Below are 20,118 nucleotides of genomic sequence, written 5' to 3' on the forward strand. Positions count from 1 at the left end.
ATGTTACTGAGTCCTGCGGCTACACTGTGGCTACTGTGTCCCATCGTGGCAGCCCCTTCCGCCAGCTGAGCCACCTCTCCTGCTGGATATTTGCACACAGAACCCAGAGCGTCATACAGACTTGCCTAAGCTGGGAGTCTCTTCCAGCGGTAAGGACCTGACTATCCGTGCACCTGCAACTGCATTCTGTCTACTTTAGCAGGTTAGGGTCCACTGTCTTCTTTCTCAGTGTGCCTTCACTATGAGCCAGTCCTGGGGCGGCAGGAGCAAACAGTGTCAAAATCCAGTGGTTGAGGCAGCAGCTCCTGGATAATGAGCTCTCCAGGCCAGCAGGAGACCTGAATTCAGACTCCCAGATTTACTAAAAAGCCAACAGGGATGTATAATCCCAGCACTGGGGTAGGAGGTTGGGGGTGAGGGTGGGGCGGAGACTGGAGGATCCTTAGGGCTTGCGAGCATTTTCTCTCCCTTTTTGGTAATTACAGGCAAATGCTGGTACATAACACCCAGCGGTCGCAGGAAGGCTGTGTGGTTAGGTGAGTCTCACAGACGGTGCTACAGTCTGGATGTCACCTCACATCAGAAGTGGCACCCTAGGAGAGTGTCAGACACTCTGCTTCTTCCTTTGGGCCTTCCCCTCCTTCCCTTTTCGGAGAAGCTTAGAGGTGGTCGGGGGTTTTTAATTTTTTTTTATCTTGCTCTTGGAAACTTTTCTTTTTTTCTTTTCCTAAACATAATGTACCTCGTTTTGTTTTAAACGGTGGAAAGCAAGCATTCTCCGTCCAGTAAGGATAGGAACACCATCTTCTCTGCTTTGGTCATTCCTAGCTGAGCTTTCCATGCAGACAATACAAACTGTCCTCAAGCTTCCTCATATACCTACACTGTTCGGGGCTGGAGAGATGGCTCAGCGGTTAAGAGGCACTGACAGTTCTCTTCCAAAGGACCCAGGTTCAAATCCCAGCACCCACCTGGCAGTTCTACAACTGTCTGTAACTCCAGTTCCAGGGTATATGACACCCTCCCACAGACATATATGGATGTAGGACACCGATGTAAATAGTTTTTTTTTTAAAAGATATATAGTGGGCCCTGTGGGAGACTCCTTCATGTCCCACATATCCATTGACTCCCCACATGCGTGGTCTATGTGTTTTTTAAATTTTAATTTGGTGTTAAGGTGTGTATTTGGTGTTGGACAGTACATTTATACCAGGGTATGAGTGCGGAGGGCAGACAACAGCTCTGCAGAGTGGGTTCTCTTCCTCGCATTGGTTTCGAGGCTCTAACTAGCATCCCCAGGCTTGCACAGGAAGTGCTGCCACCCACTGAGCCATCTCACTGGCTGTGTGCGCACCACATATGTGCCCAGTGCCCATGGAGGTCAGAGGAGGGTGCTGGATCGCCTGGAATTGGAGTTACCAATGTTAGCGAGCCACCATGTGGGCGCTGGGGATGGGAACTGCGTCCTCTGGAAAAGCAGCCATTGCTCTTAACTGCTGATCCATCTCTCCAGCCCTGTAGTGTATTTTTTTTTTTTTAAAGAGTAGTTCTTACACAACCATCATTCCGTGGGCCTCAGAAGGGAAGTGAGTCTTCCACCTTCCCTAAAAACTAAGAATTCTTGAAAATAAGCCATGGACACTGTGAGGCAGAAGCTGCAGTGTTCAACGTGCCCGTGTGTCAAACTATAGTTCAAAGTGGCCCATGGCCACCGTGCTGTCCTAGCCCTTCCACCCTACGGGGCGGCCACTGTCTGGGCAGTATCTCCTTTGCTGCCTCCTGCTATGGTCTCCATGTGTTAGACCCCTCCAGTGTCCCTGGCTTCAGTGGAAACCGTTGTATGGCTTCTCTGTCCCCAGCTCTGAACTTGTTTATTTTAAAAGCAGTGGAGTTTGGGGTCAGGGAGTTCGTGAAAGATAAAAGGAGCAGGAAGCAGAATTGGGCAGCATCATGCTGACTGACCCCTGATGTGGAAAGAGGAAGGAAAGAAGGGAAGGATCCAAAATAGCTGGACACTGGAGGACTTCAGGGGACTCTGCCCTGGACACAGGTGCTCTCAATACCTTCCAAGAGAAGCAGGATCAGCCTTTTAAACCCAGCCGTGGGTGTGAGGTGCAGCTCACTGCTTCCCTTGACCCTTTCGGTGCTATTTTTCTTCTTAATCATCATTATTACTGTGTGTGTATATGTGCGTGATGTATATGATGTGTGTATGTGTGTGTGATGTATATGATGTATGTGTATGCATGATGCATATGATATATGTGCATGATGTATATGATGTGTATGTACATGTGATGCGTATGATAGATGTGCACGATGTATATGGTGTGTATGCGTGATGTATATGGTGTGTGCATGATGTATATGATGTGCTGTGTGATGTATATGATGTGTGCATGATGGATATGATGTGTGTGTATGCGTGATGTATATGATGTGTGTGTATGTGATGTATATAGTGTGTGTGGGTGATGTAGATGGTGTGTGTACGTGCACGTGGAGGTCAGATAGAGTTTATAGTGTCAGCTCTCTGCTTCCACTTTTGGCGTGCGTCCTGGGGATCAAGTTTAGGTCACCAGGCAAGCATCACTACCTGCTGGGCCATCTTGATAGTCTGCCACTTCTCTCTGTCTTTCCTTCCCTCTGGCTTGGTTAGCCAGAGAGCAAAGTGACTCTTTAAAGTTGGCCTGTGCATGCCACAGCCAACACCTCACCCACGAGTGTCATAGCTGCTGTACCCACAGAATGATTTCCTGCCCAGACCCTTCCTGGCATCCCTGTGCTTCAGGGCTAGGCTGCCGCCCAAGGCCTTGCCCTTCTACCAGAAAGGCACACCCCCAGCCTATGCCACTCTTAAACCAGCTCGTTCTAGATTTGAACTCATTTAGGAAATTTGACTTAAGCTGAGGGAGCATACTATGGAGATGGGACAGTGACAGCCTCCAAGGCAACGGGCCCAGATCTGAATGAACCCCAAGGCACTGTGTCCCTTTAAGCTCCCCTGCTCAGAAGTGCCTCAGAACTCTTAGAATGAAGCTAGCCAAGCAAACATCCAGACCCCTCCCCTAGGTCTGGCATTTTTTCCCCTTCCCTAAACTGGAAAAATTAAAATCGAAGGTGCAGCTGAGGAGCTGAGGAAGCAGCTCCTGCCGTACGGGAACTGTGCCCATCCAGCCTGCAGAGGAGATTCTGGCCTACGCACAGGGAAAACGCAGATGCCAGCATGGAGATGTGGCAGACCCACAGAGCTAGGGCAGGATACTGTGCGCTTCCTCTGCTGGAGGCAGGATGGTGTGGACCTGTGCGCTCTCCCAGCACTAGCCCCCTGCCTCTCTGTGAGACCCTCTCCCAGTGGACCCAGGACTCCACACCTTTCCCTGCAGCCTTGGGAAAGCAGGCTCCACCCATTTCTGGCATCCAATAGTCCATCCTCCTTGAACTCCACAGATCCACTTTCCAACTAGCCACAGAGTCTCAGTAGCAACCGTTGTTTAAATGTTTAACCCCATCTCGAGGTTTCTACCCCACCTTTGATCATTTGGTTCCCGGATAAAAGATACTCTTACTATTTACGAGACGTCTGAAACAGCACCAGAGCTGGGCAGACATCTACTCTCTATGCTATTAAATTTTACTTTTCTATCGATAACCCCGAGTTATTACTCACTATGTTTTATCTGGACTGCCCTTAACTCCTGTTGGCCACCACTTGGGTCTACATACAAAGTCTTGTGTCTCAGATGTGAAGTCTTGGGGGCCTGCACTTAACGTTGCAATGTACAACAAACCTCAACAAGTAGCTGTGGCAGAAGTCGGAGTCCTGGTGACTGTGACTCCTCCGTTCATCCACCCTCACACCCTCACCCGGGGCTTCCCACATCACTCCTCCTCTGCTGACAGGCCCTTTCAACACCTTCTGTCTGACTAAGTCCTCACCCCCAGATAGCCACTGTCCCAGGAAACTTTCCCCGAGCCCCCTACTACCACAGCTTCTCCATAGCAGGCATGGCTTCTTAAAATTTCCCATATTTTTCTTTTCCATCCCACCCAAAAAGGCTCTTGTCTACCTCTGTGAACTTGATGCTCACTGCCCTGGAGGTTGGATAGAAACAAGCCTTATTCATAAGAAAGTCTACTACGTGGACCAGGAACTGTCATGCTTACCATGGTGCCTTCAGGGAGCTCCTGGCAGGGGCACATTCATATTTGTGGATGGATGGATAGATGGATTGGATGGAGGGGGAATGGATGGGTGGATGGATGGATGAATGGATGGGTTGATGGATGGAGAATGGATGGGTGGATGGATGGATGAATGGATGGGTTGATGGATGGAGAATGGATGGGTGGATGGATGGATGGATGGATGGATGGATGGATGGATGAATGGATTGGATGGATGGAGAATGGATGGGTGGATGGATGGATGGATTGATGGATGGATGGATGAATGGATGGGTTGATGAAAGGATGGGTGGATGACAGATAAATGAATGGATAGATGATGGATATATGGGTTGATGGGTGAGTGAATGGATGAATGAAGGATGGGTGGATGGAAGATGGATGGATGGATGGGTTGATGGGTGGTGGATGACTTTCCAGATGCCTCCAACCATAGTGCAGATCAAGCTCCTCCTCCAGCTGACTAGAGTTTGCACACTGACTCTCCCAGGTGCACACCCCTACACACACACACACACACACACACACACACACACACACACACAATGAGCTCACCCCCGTTCTTTGTCTTCATGGCCCTAATCTCCTCCTGCTTCTGCTGCCCAGGTGCCTATTCCTCTCTCTTCCTTATCCTGACTTTTACTGAGGTGAGTCTGTGCAAAACTGGTGTTGGAGACTTCTGAGAGTAAGGGCCTGGTCAGACGAAGGGTGGGGAGGAAGCCTCGGCAGAGGAAGAAACAAGTGTGAGGGTCGAGGGGAGGACTTGAGGATGTGTGGGCAGGGAAGTCGGAGGGACTGCAAAGTGACCAGTGGGCAGGATGGCCAGACATTTCTGCCACAGTAGGTGTGGTGACTCATATTTGTAAACCCAGAATGTAGGAGTTAGAGATAGGAGGATCGGAAGGTCAGCTATTTAGGGGAATGTAGGCCAGTGTGGCTATATGAGGTCCTGTCCAAAACCACAGGGACCCGTAGAGATGACGCAGAGGTTAAAGGCACTAACTGCTGCTCTCCCAGAGGACCCGGGTTCAATCCCCAGCACCCACATGGTGGCTCGCAGCTGTCTTTCACTCCAGTTTCAGGTAGATATGATGTCCTCTTCTGCTGTCCTCAGGTACCACACATATACAGGGGCACAGTCACATATGCAGGTAGAAGAGCCATCACATGAAATAACATAAAAATAAAGATGAGTAAAGAATAAGTTAAGGATTATCTAAAACAAACAAGCAGAACCAAAACCCCATATAACTCAACCTACGGGATGGACAGAAGGCACAAGACACTTGTTAGTTTTTTTGTTGTTGTAAAAGCAAGCATGAAGAAGAACCCCTTAGGGTCAGTGGGAAGACTCTGGTTAAAGGGAGGTCAGGGATCCGCTGCATCCTGTCGGCCTGAGTTCTATCTGGAGACCACATTGGAGAAAGAACTGATTTTAGCAAGTTGTCCTCTGACCTCCAAATGCAGGCTGTGGTTGGACACACACACATGCACACACGCACACACACACACACACACACACACATACACACACACACACAAAACAAAACATTTCTAAGTTTTAAAATAAGAGCACCTCTCCTCTTGTGTATGAACTCTAGCTGCCTGTGTGCCCATAAGAAGCAGAGGCAGACGTATGTCCCGAATTATTCCTTAGGTATCCGTGCCAATGTTTCCAAATTAACACCCTATTAAAGAATAGCTCTCGAGCCATCCTCGATGACCACTGAGCGGCTGTCAGGTTGCATAGCTGTGACTGTCAACTGCTTCCATGTGTTATTTTCAAAGCACTGAGCACAGCGGTGCCAGAAGCCTGGGTGCACAGTGATGATTCGCTGCCCGCTGTCACCCGCCGGGGGGCTGCTGTGCTGGCTCCTCTCCCTATGAGGCACACTGGCCATGACTTGCCCCACTGCGTCCTCCCATAGGGCCTTCATATGGAAGTCTGACTCTCCGTAGAGGGAGGCGGCCTTCCGAAGAGGTGACCCTTGAGCTGAAAGCGGGTCATGCAAAGATCTGGCAAAAGGATGTTCTGGGTCCATGGAATGACAAGGGATGAGTCCCAGGCTGGAAGCATTATGGGAAAGGTTGGAAAACCATTAATGGGAGCAGGAGGGGCAGCCTCAGGGTCAACCAAGGGCACCTCAAAGCTACCCTGGGCATTTAGCTGGTATCCTAAATGCAGTCTGAGCACACACACACACACACACACACGTCTTGTATTACTCTTGCTGGAGACTAAGAAGGAATTTGCGAGTCAGAGATAGATAGGAAGAGACCCACAGAGCCAGAGGAACTTCTGACAGCTCATTAGAGCTCACTGACCCTCTATTTTCTTACCTGTAAAATGGAGACAAGATAGCCCATGTCTGAGGTTTCCAGGAATTTGTGATATAAAATGTCTGAGCTCTCCGTTAAAAGACCAAGTCTCAGGCCATGTCATTTGCTCTGTTCTGAGAATTCCCATGTGTGATTCATTCCTCTTCTGGAATTGCAGTGTTTTTTGTTTTGTTTTGACCCTTTGAGACAAGGTCTTCTATAGGCCGGGATAACCTTGAACTCCCAGCTTCCACCTCCCACAGCTAGAATAGATTACAGGCACGGGCCCCTCTCCCAATTCGTTCTTCTAGTGTAACAAACTGCATCTGTTACTAAAATTTGATGACCTACACTAAGGGAATTTTTGTTGCTCACTTAGCAGTTATGAAACCCAGGCTCCACCCCCAGTAATTTAATTAATTGGGAAATGGTATATTTGCTCGAAGTTCCAAAGACACCCAGTGCTATTTGTAAAGGACCACTATACAGAAGGGACTCGTGCTGCGACACAGAGGCGACTTTTGCTCTTTAAGATGCGGCCAGGCAGCAAGCAGTCAGTTGGAGGAAACCGCATCTCAGGAACGAGGCAGCTGCTTGTGAGCCAGCACAGCTGTGGGGCCTGTGGGGCAGACACTTCCTGACTTGGATGATCCTAAAGACCCATTGCTCTCTGGAAACACCCCCTCCTCCCCGAGTGTCCAGAGCCAGAAAAAGCCACAGCTGTTGGGACAGTGTAGCCCAGATGCTTTCAACAACTGCCCCATGAAACTCATGGGGAACCAGATAGATGCTGCACGCTTGCTTCAGTGGTGGCCTCTCTTCAAAAGCGCCTTGAGTGGATTTCACAAAAGTGGTGAAGGCTGAAAGCCAGTGTTTGCTTTTCATTTTCCCAAAATAGATGGGTTAAGTTGTAATCTTCTCCTCCTCCTCCTCCTCCTCCTCCTCCTCCTCCTCCCCCTCCTCCCCCTCCTTCTTCTTCTTCTTCTTCTCCTCCTCCTCCTCCTCCTCCTCCTTCTCCTCCTCCCTCTCCTTTTCCTTCCTCCTCCTTTTCCCCCCTCTTCCTCCTCCTCTCTTCCTCCTCCTCCCTCTCTCCCTCCCTCCCTCTCTCTCTCTCTCTCTCTCTCCCTCCCTCCCTCCCTCCCTCCCTCTCTCTCTCTCTCTCCATTTTCTTGAGACATGATTTCTCACCTTGTAGCCCACTTCTGGAATTTACAATGTATCTCATGGTGGCTTCAAACCAACAATAATCCTTGTGCCTCAGACCCTTGTGTAATAGGATTGCTAGTAAGTAGCTTTCAACAAGGTAAAATTGTGACTCTCCTCCAGAAAGAAAATAAGTTGCCAGGCCTAGTGGCTTACACACACTGTCCCTGCACTCAGTGGAGACAGGAGGATCATGAGTTTAAGGTCAGCCTGGGAGACAGAGAAGCAATGTTTAAAAACCAAACAGAAACTCTAGAACGGATCCCATTGCCTCACCAAGTCTGAGCCTTTTAGTCAACATGCGGCAAGAGTCTATAACCCTACCATTTAGCCCATCAACCCAGCTGTTTCTGCAGGCAACCATGACACCACATTCCAGGGCAGTGTACCAGCTCCATGAGCATTCCTTCTAAATATTGCTTAAAGGGTCATCACGGTGTCACTGAAAGTCCCCTCATCTCCTGCTCTGGACAGAACTAGGTGTCCATGCTCTGGCTCTTTATCTCCTAAAGATTCCACAGTCCCAGCAGCATATGGCTCTGCCCTGTCCATCATGAAACCAACCAGGGGCTAATGTGGGCCCCAGGAGACACAGCTGAGAGGGAGGAGGGTGTGCACCCTGCTCTCCTGGGAGACAGACAGAGGGACGGTTGTCCTCTGTGTGTTAGAGACGGACATGGGCATGGGAAGATCCTAAACCGGCTAGGAGAACCGGTTTGGTTTGCAGGGCGGCATCAGAGAATCCTTTTTCTCAGGAATTGGCATTTACAAAGAATCTAGAAGGGTATGTGGGATTTCAATGGGTGAGAAGCTGCTGGAATGTTTGGGGATGGAGGAAAGAACATATGGACAGGACCCAAATCCCCAGCAAGAGTGATCATGGAAGGCTGGGGCGGAAGTGTGGGAGATAGAAAATGCCAAGAGTAACCTCCCCCTGAAGGACGGTTACAGGGGAAAGCATCGAAATTGGTGATTCTAAACTCTCCGGGGCAGGGTCAGTGCCACATGAAGGCAGCATTTGGTGAACGTTTGCTGAGCTCCTGGAGGAAGATGTGTTAACGTAGGAAAAGGGTAGTTGGAGTTAAGGAGTGCTAAGCCAGTTCTCAATATTGGAAAGTCCCCGAGTGTGTGGTTTACCATTGGGGGGGACAGGGGAAATCTCTGTGGGCGACTGGCCAGTTCTGCTATGACTCTCAGGACTCATCACCTGTCTTGACAAATAAATTCAAGGTAGGGTGGGCAGGGAGGTGACCCACTCCCCAAGATGTATGGTAGCCACCCACCCACTCATAGGGCAGTTTGGAGAGTTTAAGAATTTCCAAGAACAGGTTAAGAAGCTTTAAAAAACAGCAGAGATGGCTCGGCAACTAAGAGAGACCCAAGTTTGGTTCCAAGCACCCACTGGACAGCTTATACCTGTCCAATGCCTCTTTGATCACACTTAGGCACTTCACATTACACACACACACACACACACACACACACACACACACACACACACGAAGAATATTTTTGTAAAGCTAAAATTTAAAGTGTTTTGGCAAAGAATGTTAAACAAGTATGTGACAGACATATCAAGAAATGGAGCCCTAGGAAGGCTCCTCCAGATGGGGATGGTAGAAACGGATGCAGACTTTGTTACCGTGCTGTCACCTTGTCCCCTAAGGCCAACAGTACTCCGTGTGCAAGCACTGTACCACTGAGTACAGTGGCTTTAGCTCCAATGGCTTTTTGAGACAGGGCTCACTAAGTGGTCCAGGTAGATCTTGAACTCTCAATCCTCCTGCCTCAGCTTTCCAAATGCTAGGGCTGCAGGGGTGAGCCGCCAGCTAACGAACATCCCTTAAGCTTCTCCTATATACCTCAGCCCCAAGGCTGATGCTGGAGACAGAGTAAAAGATAAACAAAATATATTTATGATATAGATATGTATATAATCTATATATGCATAATATAATAATATATGTACACAAAACACATTTAATTCTAGTAATAAACCCACTAAGAGGTAACTCTGTTATTCTCATTTTATCCACAAGGAAACAGGCTCGGGCGAGATAGGTAGCTAATAATTTCAATCCAGAGGTGGCATACTCAGGGCTTTGACACAGCACGTGTCATCATGCAGCATGCAGTCATGAAACTCCAAGGGCCATAGCCTCCGTGATACACGGGACTTTGGCCGAACTCTGTGTCATAAAGCACACAAGCATGTAACCACGAGGGCCATCACAGGAAAAGCATCCCAGAGGATGTGGGATCTCCAAAAACCCAGAGGATGTCGAGCATAAATCAGGAAAAGAACAGGGTTGGAGCCTCTGGGGAGGGGCGAGAACGCAGCCTAGAGGCTTGCGCTGAGGTTTCTTGGTGGCCTGGTATACCCTAGGGCAGCAACTATAACAGCAACATTCTCTCCTCCAGACCCTGCTGGCCAGGGCGCTTTATGACAACCATCCGGATTGCTCCGACGAGCTTGCTTTCTCCAGAGGGGATATCCTGACCATCGTGGAACAAAATGTGCCAGAAAGCGAGGGCTGGTGGAAGTGTCTGCTCCACGGGAGGCAAGGCCTGGCTCCCGCCAACCGCCTCCAAGTCCTCAGAGAGACCCCTGCAGACAGACCCTGTCCCCTGCCCCCGAGAGGCCTGGACTCAGATCTCACTGGCTCTGAGGCGCCTTGCCAGGTGTTCAACTCGTTCTCCCTGCCAACCCCGGGTCCCGTGTATGAACCGATGAAGAGCTGGGTGGAGGGGCCGTCACCAGCCACTGCACAAGTCTACGAACTGCCTGACTCACCTTCCAGTGCCAGGATCATCTGCGAGAAGACTCTGAACTTCCCCAAGCAGGTGAGTGTGTCTCCCCATGAAAGCGTGGGTAAAGGGTCTGGGGATACCCGGGGGCTTCAATACACTGTAGCCATGGTGATTTATCAGATCAAACGTGCAGCAGAACGGGACTGCAGAGCCCTGTGGAGCAGGCCTAAGGCCCAGACCCATTTCATTCACACGCTTAGCATCCCCCGTGACTGCCCAGCTCACCGACACGCCTGTGCTGTCAGTTGAAGGTGTGTGCAGAAGCTTGTTGGCTGTTCACAGGGCCCTACATCACAGCGAGCGCCCAAGACAACAGGAGCAAGGGATGACTTAATTCCCACCACGTCAAGGGCAAGGCAACACTCGCTCAAGATGCACATCTGCCACCCCCAGACAACTTACTTCTAGAATTGTTACAGAAACACACAAGAGGGATCAATGGAGATCAGGAGGGGACTCAGGGGTGGCCACATTGGTCCTAGGGAAAGCCCACAGGTCCCCAAGTGTTTGTGTGGCAGAGTGTTGGTTACAGACATCTCGAAAGGTTTTTCCTCCATTTAATTGGGAGCTGAGTGTGCCTGGGCCACTGCACACACGTGCAAATCAGAAGACACTCTCGGTGTTGGTTCTCTCTTTCCTTGAATATGTAGGTCCCAGGGACAGGCACGGTGGCATGTGCTTTTCTCTGCTGATTCATTCCCTCCCCAACCCCCAAACGCTGCCCCAGAAAGATCATCTTTTGTCCCTGTCATCACGGCAAACCACTACACAGGGATAAGGAATGTTTCTATGTGGTTATTCTAAAAAGGAAGACAGAATCCTTTAACCAAAGACTAGGGGGTTTAAAAAAAAAAAGTAAAGCATACTGTGTACGTGTGTGTGTATAAATGTGTGTGTGTGTCTTGTATGCAGATGGGCTGGAAAGGCCTAGAAGAAACCTCGCAGGTAGAATTGAGTAAGGAGATTAATTAATAAGGTTGTGAACAGGGACCTTTTTTTTATTCCGCACCACGTCCCCTGCACCTTTCGTGGGGCAGGTCATCAACAAATAATATTTCATGAACGAATAGATCAGGCAGCTGACGGGTGTTCTATGGGACACATGGACACATGTGAATTTTACAAGCAGAGGGAGGGAGGAGCTCAGAAAATGTGCAGTCACATCTTCAGAGCCTTAAGGAAGGAAGGAATTTAAAGGAAAAAGGATCCATTCACCCCACACCCCTGGCCTTTCTGAGGCTTCAAAAGTACAGTACAAGTAGATCGGAGCTGAAGCCCAGTTGGTGGAGTGCTTACCTGGTGGTATGCTTAAAGTCCTGGGGTCCCAATCACTGCTGGGTGGGGTACATCTGTAATCCCAACATTCAGGAGACAGAGACAGGAAGACGAGGCGTTCAGGACCAACCTCAGCTATATGGTGAGCTTGAGACTAGCTTTTGCTACCTGAAGACCTGTCTCACAAACACCAAACAAATGAAACCCCACTGGCCTCAGTGTTCAATGACAATAGGCCTCTTGGCCACAGTGGCCTCAGTGTTCAGTAACAACAGCCATCTTTGAACCCCTGACACTCGAATGCCATATCTCCCCTGGCCATGCAGTCAACTGATGTCTTAGGAAACTCCATGCACAGAGAAAGATGGCCACCTCTGATGTATGTGTGGCAGGATCCTGGAACACATCCTCACAGCTTCCGACACTGCCTGGAAACAGGAAAGTAGTCCCTTCAAAAATTTCAAAGACTTCAGATTTTCCAAGCACAGACAGTTGTCACACACAGGTGCTGGCTGCAGCCCCCAGCCACTGCCACAAGGGCCCTATTTGCCTTTTCTGGAATATCTCAGTCCCTACCCAGCACCCGGCTTCTGTCTGAGCCGCTGCCTCAGGAGAGGGTTTGGTGGTATTTCTTTAAGATTAAGTCACGAGGGGCAGTGACATGGCTTCTCAGGTAAAGCCTCTGTCTTAGTTAGGGTTTTACTGCTGTGAATCATGACCAAGGCAACTCTTATAAGGACAACATTTCATTGGGGCTGGCTTACAGGTTCAGAGGTTCAGTCCATCATCATCAAGGTGGGAGCATGGCAGTATCCAGGCAGGCATGGTGCAGGAGGAGCTGAGAGTTCTACATCTTCATCTGAAGGCTGCTAGCAGAAGACTGGCTTCCAGGCAGCTAGGGTGAGGGTCTTAAGCTCACGCCCACAGTGACACACCCACTCCAACAAGGCCACACCCACTCCAACAAGGCCACACCCACTCCAACAAGGCCACACCCACTAATAGTGCCACTCCCTGGGCCAAGCATATACAAACCGTCACAGACTCCTACCAAAAAGAAGCCCAGTGGCCTGAGTTTGATGCCCAGAACCCACATCGTGAACAGATAGACTCCACGGTTGTCTCCTAACCCCATAGGTACACCATGACACCCATGCGGGCACTTACTATAAATAAGTGAAAATGTAGAGAAGAAATCACACCAGACCATTTCCTTTTGAATTGTCTTCCAAAACTACTAAAATGGGGAAAGGGTAAAGCTCCGTCTCACTCTCGAAAGGAATGCAGATGTGATGCCCACTGATGCCCAGTCGTCCCCTCAGCGCCCAGCACAGGACCAGGCTCTACTGTCGAATGGACAAAGTGACCCAACCCGACAGTAGCCTCTCCATCTGGAGACTGACCCCGTACAAGGGGAAACTGAGTTTCCTATGGCAGCTTAATGGAGGAGGATGTGTACTTTGTGAGCTGTGAGGGGTGTCTTGCCGAAGCCTGTTAGAGTGTGCATCCTTCCTGGGGCCCTTGTGGTGAGCAAGAGAAACCGCAGTGGCTGAAGAGAAAGTCGGGTCCTCTGTCCCTGAGCAGGTTCTCCCAGGGACCGCAGAAAACACCTGGGGAATGTCCCTGCCTTTTCTTCTTCAGGTTCCCTCCTTGTCTCCCTGTCTGGTTTCCTCCCCCCTTCCTCCTCCTTCTCCCCCCTCCCCCTCTTCCTACTTCTCCCCCTCCCTGCCCTTCCCCCTCCTCCTCCTCCTCTCCCTCCTCCTCCTCCTCCTCTCCCTCCTCCTCCTCCTTCCCCCTCCCCCTCCTGCTGTCATTTAAAGGACTGGTGTCCTGGCCCCATTTGACTTCAGAGGCAGTTACTCTTGATCCCTTTCTTTTTTTTTTTTTTTTTTTTTTTTTTTTTTTTGGAGCTGGGGACCGAACCCAGGGCCTTGTGCTTGCTAGGCAAGCGCTCTACCACTGAGCTAAACCCCCAACCCCTCGATCCCTTTCTTCATGTGCTGGGAGAGTATTGGACCGACGACATCTAAGGTCAGCTCCTAGCTGTACCTTTAGGAAATTCCAAATATTTTCCCCTAACCCCAAAAAAGACAAGAGGCAGACACTCCGGTTGTGGCTTGTATGAAGACAGGCATGGATGTCTTCCCTCCTCAGACATCTGCCTTTTATCCTCGAGTTTGAGGCTGCCCAGAAAAAATGTGTTCCAGCCAGGAATAGGTGGAGTTAGGTGAGTCCAGACCCAGCTCTTTGAGCTGTTCCCGCGGCAGTTTGCAGGCTCCGGCCACAGCCAGGGAAGGTCATTTCATGGGCTCCTTTTATACCAGTGCCAGGCTCCTGAGGTCCAGAGCGGCCCAGCATGGAGAGCCAAGATGGCTGGAATGTGGTGAGAGTTTCATCTCTGCGTCAGAATCAGGAGTGTCCGTCCAGGAGACGCCTCTGAGGGCCTTTGGATTAGAACAGCCCTCCTTCCTACCCAGGATGATATTGCTTCCTGAGGGGTCACGCTGCCCATCCCGTGAGCCCAGTGTGAACCCAGGGTGGGGACTAACGCCTTCAAGTCAGTCTCTGTCCATCTGTCCACCTTATTCTGAAGGCAGACCTTTATCCTCAGTGTCTGTTCTCTGTGGCCTTTTTCATGTGACCCTGGCTGAAGCTACTCTTTTTCTCTTAAGCATATATCTTTGGTTATTTAAAAAAGTTTTTCCTCTCTCTTTTTTTTAATTACATTTTATGTTTATGGAGGTCAGAGGGCAACTTGAAGTTCGTTCTCTCGCTTTACCCATTGAGTCCTAGGAACTGAACTCAGGTCATCAAACTTGGCAGCAAGCACCTTTACCCACCCAGCCATCTGGCTGGCCCTGAGGCTATTCTTTCTGTTGAGTTTTTTGTCAATTCGTCACCTCCAGACCCTGGAGGGCACAGCTCAGCTACTTGTATCCTCAAGAACAAAACAAAACCAGCTCCCAGAAGCCCAGCGCCTTCCTCCTGTACCTTCCCCCAGGAAAACCACTCTTCTGAGTTTTCTTTTACTTTCTGTTCCAACTTCCCTTATTTAATGTGGAAACATCACTCAAACACACACACACACACACACACACACACACACACACAGAGAGGCAAAACCACATACAGAACACATTCCATTCTGAGAAGGGACACGTCGGTATTTCAAGTGTAAGGGACAGAGTTCTCGCTGATCCTCTCGCTTGGGATGGCTTCCTTCCTCGTCTGGAAACCACAGCGCTCAGGCCTGTTCCTTAACCGCCGATCTGGAACTTAACATTTTCCCAAGAAACTTGGGACATTTCTGAAGTGGCACACATAGGAAAGTCCCCGGGTGAACTGTAGGTGTTCCCACAGTACCATGTGATGCACAAAGTCGTCCGTTTGCATAGGGTAGGGTAAGCTGGCTATGGATCTAATTCAACATGCACACGAACCATTGGTGAGCTTGGCCCTGGGCCCATCAGCCTAGGACCACAGGGGACAGAACAAGGGTTTGTGTTTTCTAGTATGTAGAGACAGGTGTGTGTGTGTGTGTGTGTGTGTGTGTGTGTGTGTGTGTGTGTGCATGCAAGCGCGTTTATGGGTGTGTACACATGTGTACACGCTTAGGTGAGAATGTGTGCGTAGACATGTAGAGGTCAGAGGTCAACATCAAGCTGTCTGCCTTGTTTGGTTTTGCTATTTTAAGGCAACACTTGAGCAGAGCGTGATGGGACTTGCCATTAATCCCAGCACTAAAGAGGGCAGGCCCAGGTGGATCTCTCTGGTCGTGAGGCCATCCAGCCTGATCTACAGAGCAAGTTCCAGGCCAGCTGGGACTACGTAAGTGAGATTTGTCTCAAAAAACAAACAAAACCCACTTCCCCTACATGTATTGGAGACACTCACTTGCCACAGTGGTTTGTGAAGGTCGGAGTTTCATTTACTAGAATCAGTTCTCTCCTTCTATCATGTGAGCCCTGGGATTGAACTCAAATCCTCAGGCTTGGCGGTGAGCGCCTTTAGACAATGAGTGGGCCTTCTCATCAGCACTACCTTGTTCTTTGAGACAAGGTGTCTCACTTGCTTGGGACTTACCCTGGATGGCCAGAGACCTCCCACCTCCTCAATTACTAGGGTTACAAGCGTAGCCATACCCAGCAATTTTTTCTGTTTGTTTGAGGCAGGGTTTCTCTGTGTAGCCCTAGCTGTATATGGACCCACTCTGTAAACCAGGCTGGCCTCAAACTCACAGGGATCTGCCTGCCTCTGCCTCCCAAGGGCTGGGATTGAAGGTGTCTGTCACCACCTCCTGGCAAACCCAGCTAGTTTTACATGGGTTCTGGGGATTGAACCCAGGTGAAGGCAAGGCAAATAGTTTACTGATTAAACCTTCTCTGCAGCCAGAGTCCAGAAGATTGCTGAACCCGGGTCTCTGGAAGCATCTCAAGCAGTCACAAGATGTGTAATTTGAAGGAAAGGTGGTATTTAGGTGGTATCTTAGCACATCAGAAGCTGGATTGGATAGCTGGAGGAGTCAGCACAAGCTTAGGCTGCAAGGGCTATCCCTGGAAACCATGAAGCGGGGACAGGTGGAATGTGAGGCTAGACCTCTTTTCCAAGCTTGTGAGAAGTATGATCCTTCATGTGGGTGACTCAGGTTTCCAGGTAAGAGTGGGCATTTCCTTTTTAGGACAGTACTTTAGAAAGCCCATCTCCGGGGTTGGGGATTTAGCTCAGTGGTAGAGCGCTTGCCTAGCAAGCGCAAGACCCTGGGTTCGGTCCCCAGCTCCGAAAAAAAGAAAGAAAGAAAGAGAGAGAGAGAAAGAGAGAGAGAGAGAGAGAGAGAGAGAGAGAGAGAGAGAGGAAGAAAGAAAGGAAGGAAGAAAGAAAGAAAGAAAGCCCATCTCCTAGGAACCACACCCCTTTGTGAAGATGAAAGCCGTCGTCATATAGAGAAAGGGGGCTGGTTTGACCTGGACAGCTACAGTCTGTACTTGGAGAGACACTGCATACGGCTTCATAACAGTTTTATCCATGCCTGTGACTGAAGCCAAGGGGCGGCCAGGAGAGACTTTATGTGGGACACTGTCCTGGGCCACGTGCCTTCATTTACCAAATCGTCCCAAGGCTGGCTCCTAGGGACCGTGATAAATGAAGGGACCCTGTCCTGGTCCTCAGAAGCTGCCCCTCAGCCTGCATTGTATCCGCTACCCTATCTCCATATTAAAACCCTGAACTCCCACCTCAGTGACCCAGCTTGGAAAGTGCCCTACACAATGCCTGTTTCCTTAGGACCTAGCAGGGTAGTTCATCCCCCTTTGGGCTCTCAGTAACTTTACTTTTTCCTCTCTTGCCTCACTCCTCAGCCTGTGGCCTTGATATAATTCCTTTTTCCTCTGTACTGATGTCCTGGCAACGAGTATTCTTCAGCCTGTTAAAACAAAACCACACAACACAACAACACAACAGGGCTGGAAGTTGGCAGAGCCCCTGCCTAGCATACATGAAGCCCTGGGTTTGAGCCCCAGCATCACGTAAAGCTGGGTGCGGTGTGGCACATGCCTGTAATCCTAACTCTTGTGATGTGGAGACAAAAAGATAGAGATCTGGGGTCATTCTTGGCCTCCTGGGTCGTGTGAGGCTGGCCTCGAATTATGAGACAAGCTTGTCTCCACTGCAGGCTCCCAGGGCCTCCTCTGCACTCAGATTTGACAGGCACATACACCAAGAACCCATATTCTCAGCCACTTCCTGGACGAATCTGGTGTAGGCACTGTGGCCCACCTTGTTAGGAAGGCATGCTCGTTACCATGGCTCCTACCTATAAGTGGTCCACGTTTGCTAGACTCCAGCAGGGACTTCCAACTTTTGACATCGGGACATGACACTGTCATTTACAAAGCTCTCAAGCTTTTTAAAGCTTGCAAAAAACCCCTCATGTTTTACATACATCTAGGATTGTGCGCTGTGAGCCATTCACAGCATCCTCTGCCTGACAGCTGCAGGACGGACCCACCTGCTAGTGCTCGGTGGCCATTTTGGTTGTCCGGAAGGTGACTTTGACCACGATCTTGGGTATCTTGACTCGGTTCTTTTTTCTCTCCAAGGCCCTCTTTGTGCTTCCCAGACCGACGAGGGCCTCACTGCCGACGCTTCCTTCTCAGGTGTATGACGTACCTGTCCAGAGGCAAGTCTCCTCGACCCTTGAGGTGAGCTTCACTCTGCAACTCTGCACCACCCTGAGGCTTTGGTGCCCAGTCTCTGGTTTCTCCACATCATTTCCCTGTCCAGCTTCCTTCATTCTGGAGGCTGACCCCCCTCAAGCAAGCTGCCAGTGTTTACTCGGGTGACGGCTCGGACATATCTGTGCTTGTACCCCTCCACCCCACCCCCACACCTTCAGCTGAGACAGTGCCTTTTAAAGCATCAAGCCCATCATCATAGTGAAACTCATTATTACCTACAGTCGTGGTGATTAGAAACCTTAGGGAACCATAGGTAAAGTGCTTGTGTTACAGCTGTATGAAGACTAGAGTGAAGATCCCCAGAATCCTCACAAAGGCAGACACAGTACTGAGGCTCTCAGCCCAGAGTTTCTGTGGTGAAATGGGAGGTGAAGACAGGAGACTCTGCAGTAGATCCAGGTAGCTGGGCCAACAGCAGCGAACAAGACACCCTGCCTCAAACCCGGCAGAAGGTTGTGGTCCCAGCTCCACACATGGGTCCAGGTACATATAGACCCATGCTTACACACACACACACACACACACACACACACATACACACACATACACATACACACACATACACACGCACACACAGAGAGACAGAGACAGAGAGAGACAGACACAGAGACAGAGAGAGACAGAAAAAGACAGACAGAAAAGATAGATACAGTTAATTTTAGCTAAAACGGGGGAGTTAAAGTTGGTGGTTGAACACATCAACCATAACATAACATGTACACACACACACACACACACACACACACACACACACACACAAAGAACCAAAGTGTTCAGAGATTTGTGTCTTTCATTGGAGAAAACGCCGCAACTTGTGGACTTTGTGTAGGAAACCCCTTGGAAAGAGAAATTAAAGTTCGTCCTTCTTTGTGGTCTTCCCCTAGAGGCCAGAGAAGCAGCAGTTCTATGACATACCCACCAGCTCCCAGAAGGCTGTGTTCCACATCTCCACCAGCCAGGCAAGCGTGAGTACCAACAGAGCGGGCGTGAGATGCTGGGCAGCCTAAGCATCCTCTGGGAAACCTTGTTAGATGGATTGATTTGTTTCAGCTGCTGGGACGAAATCCCCGAGTTAAACAACTCATGGAAAGGGAAGGTTGGTTCACTGTTTCAGAGTTCACCCTCTGGAAACTGTGGTGCGTCTCAGAGAGAGCACTGGTGGGAGAAGATGCCTGCTCTGTGGAGGCGAGGGGGGCAAAGAAAAAGAAGACAGGGTTGGAGTCCCAGTATCCCCTCAAGCTCATGGCGCTGGTGTCCCTGGTGGTTCGACTTCCTTCCCCTAGGCCTTACCTCACAAATGTTTCGTTACCTTCTAACAGCAGCACAGGCTAAGGACTAGGCCCTCAACATTGAGGAACAATCCGAGTTCGAACTGTGGCGTTTGACCAAAAGTCAGGTGCAGGATCCTCATAACCAACTCTGCTGCACTAGAAGTAAAATCCCTCCTAGCCCTGGGATTCAGGACTAGGGCAGCAGGTTAGGGATGGCTCTGTTGGCAACTGTTTGTCTAACAGGCATGAGGACGTGGGTTTGTGCTGCGACCGGTTCCCGCATATCACCGCTCCACGCTGGCCCCCCTGGTACTCTTGGACCCGGGCAGTCTCTCCCTGGAGTTAGTTCTGGCACCGTAGGGCCATATAGAACTCACATTAATTTATCTCAGCGGTGGCTGGTTTCAGTGTGGCACCATGTCACGTTAGCCTAGCTGTCTTCTAACCCCAGCGGTCTCTCCATTGCTAGTCATTCTGGCCAGCCCTGGCCAGCCGGGAACTCTCCGGTTCCAGCCGCCCGCCCGGTAAAATCAAGACTCAACAAACTGCAACCCAACCATCAGATTTACGTGTTAAATTCTCAATCCACAAAACATCCACAGAATAAACTCACTGCCAATTAATAGAGATAGAAACCGACCACCTAGACAAGATAAAACTGACCTAGACCACCTGGATCGGGATCATCTTCCTCCATCTTGACTCATCTCGATGCTCTTCCTCTCTTCCTCCTCCTCCTCCCCTCCTCTTCCTCTTCTTCCTCTTCCTCTTCCTCCTCCTCTTCTTCCTCCTCCTCTTCCTCTTCCTCCTCCTCT

The 20,118-nt window shown here is 49.9% G+C and overlaps 1 protein-coding gene across 1 annotated transcript in view; it reads left to right on the forward strand.

The window, feature by feature from the left end:
- Positions 1–20,118, forward strand: part of Cass4 (Cas scaffold protein family member 4) — a 39,400-nt gene that overhangs the window by 10,805 nt on the left and 8,477 nt on the right. Inside the window, 3 exon segments of the mRNA NM_001413236.1 lie at positions 10,135–10,557; positions 17,895–17,996; positions 18,917–18,997. Coding sequence (NP_001400165.1) covers positions 10,135–10,557; positions 17,895–17,996; positions 18,917–18,997 — 606 coding nt within the window.

The sequence above is a fragment of the Rattus norvegicus genome, chromosome 3 (assembly GCF_021556685.1).
Source record: "Rattus norvegicus strain SHRSP/BbbUtx chromosome 3, alternate assembly SHRSP_T2T, whole genome shotgun sequence".
Classification (NCBI taxonomy): Eukaryota; Metazoa; Chordata; class Mammalia; order Rodentia; family Muridae; genus Rattus; species Rattus norvegicus.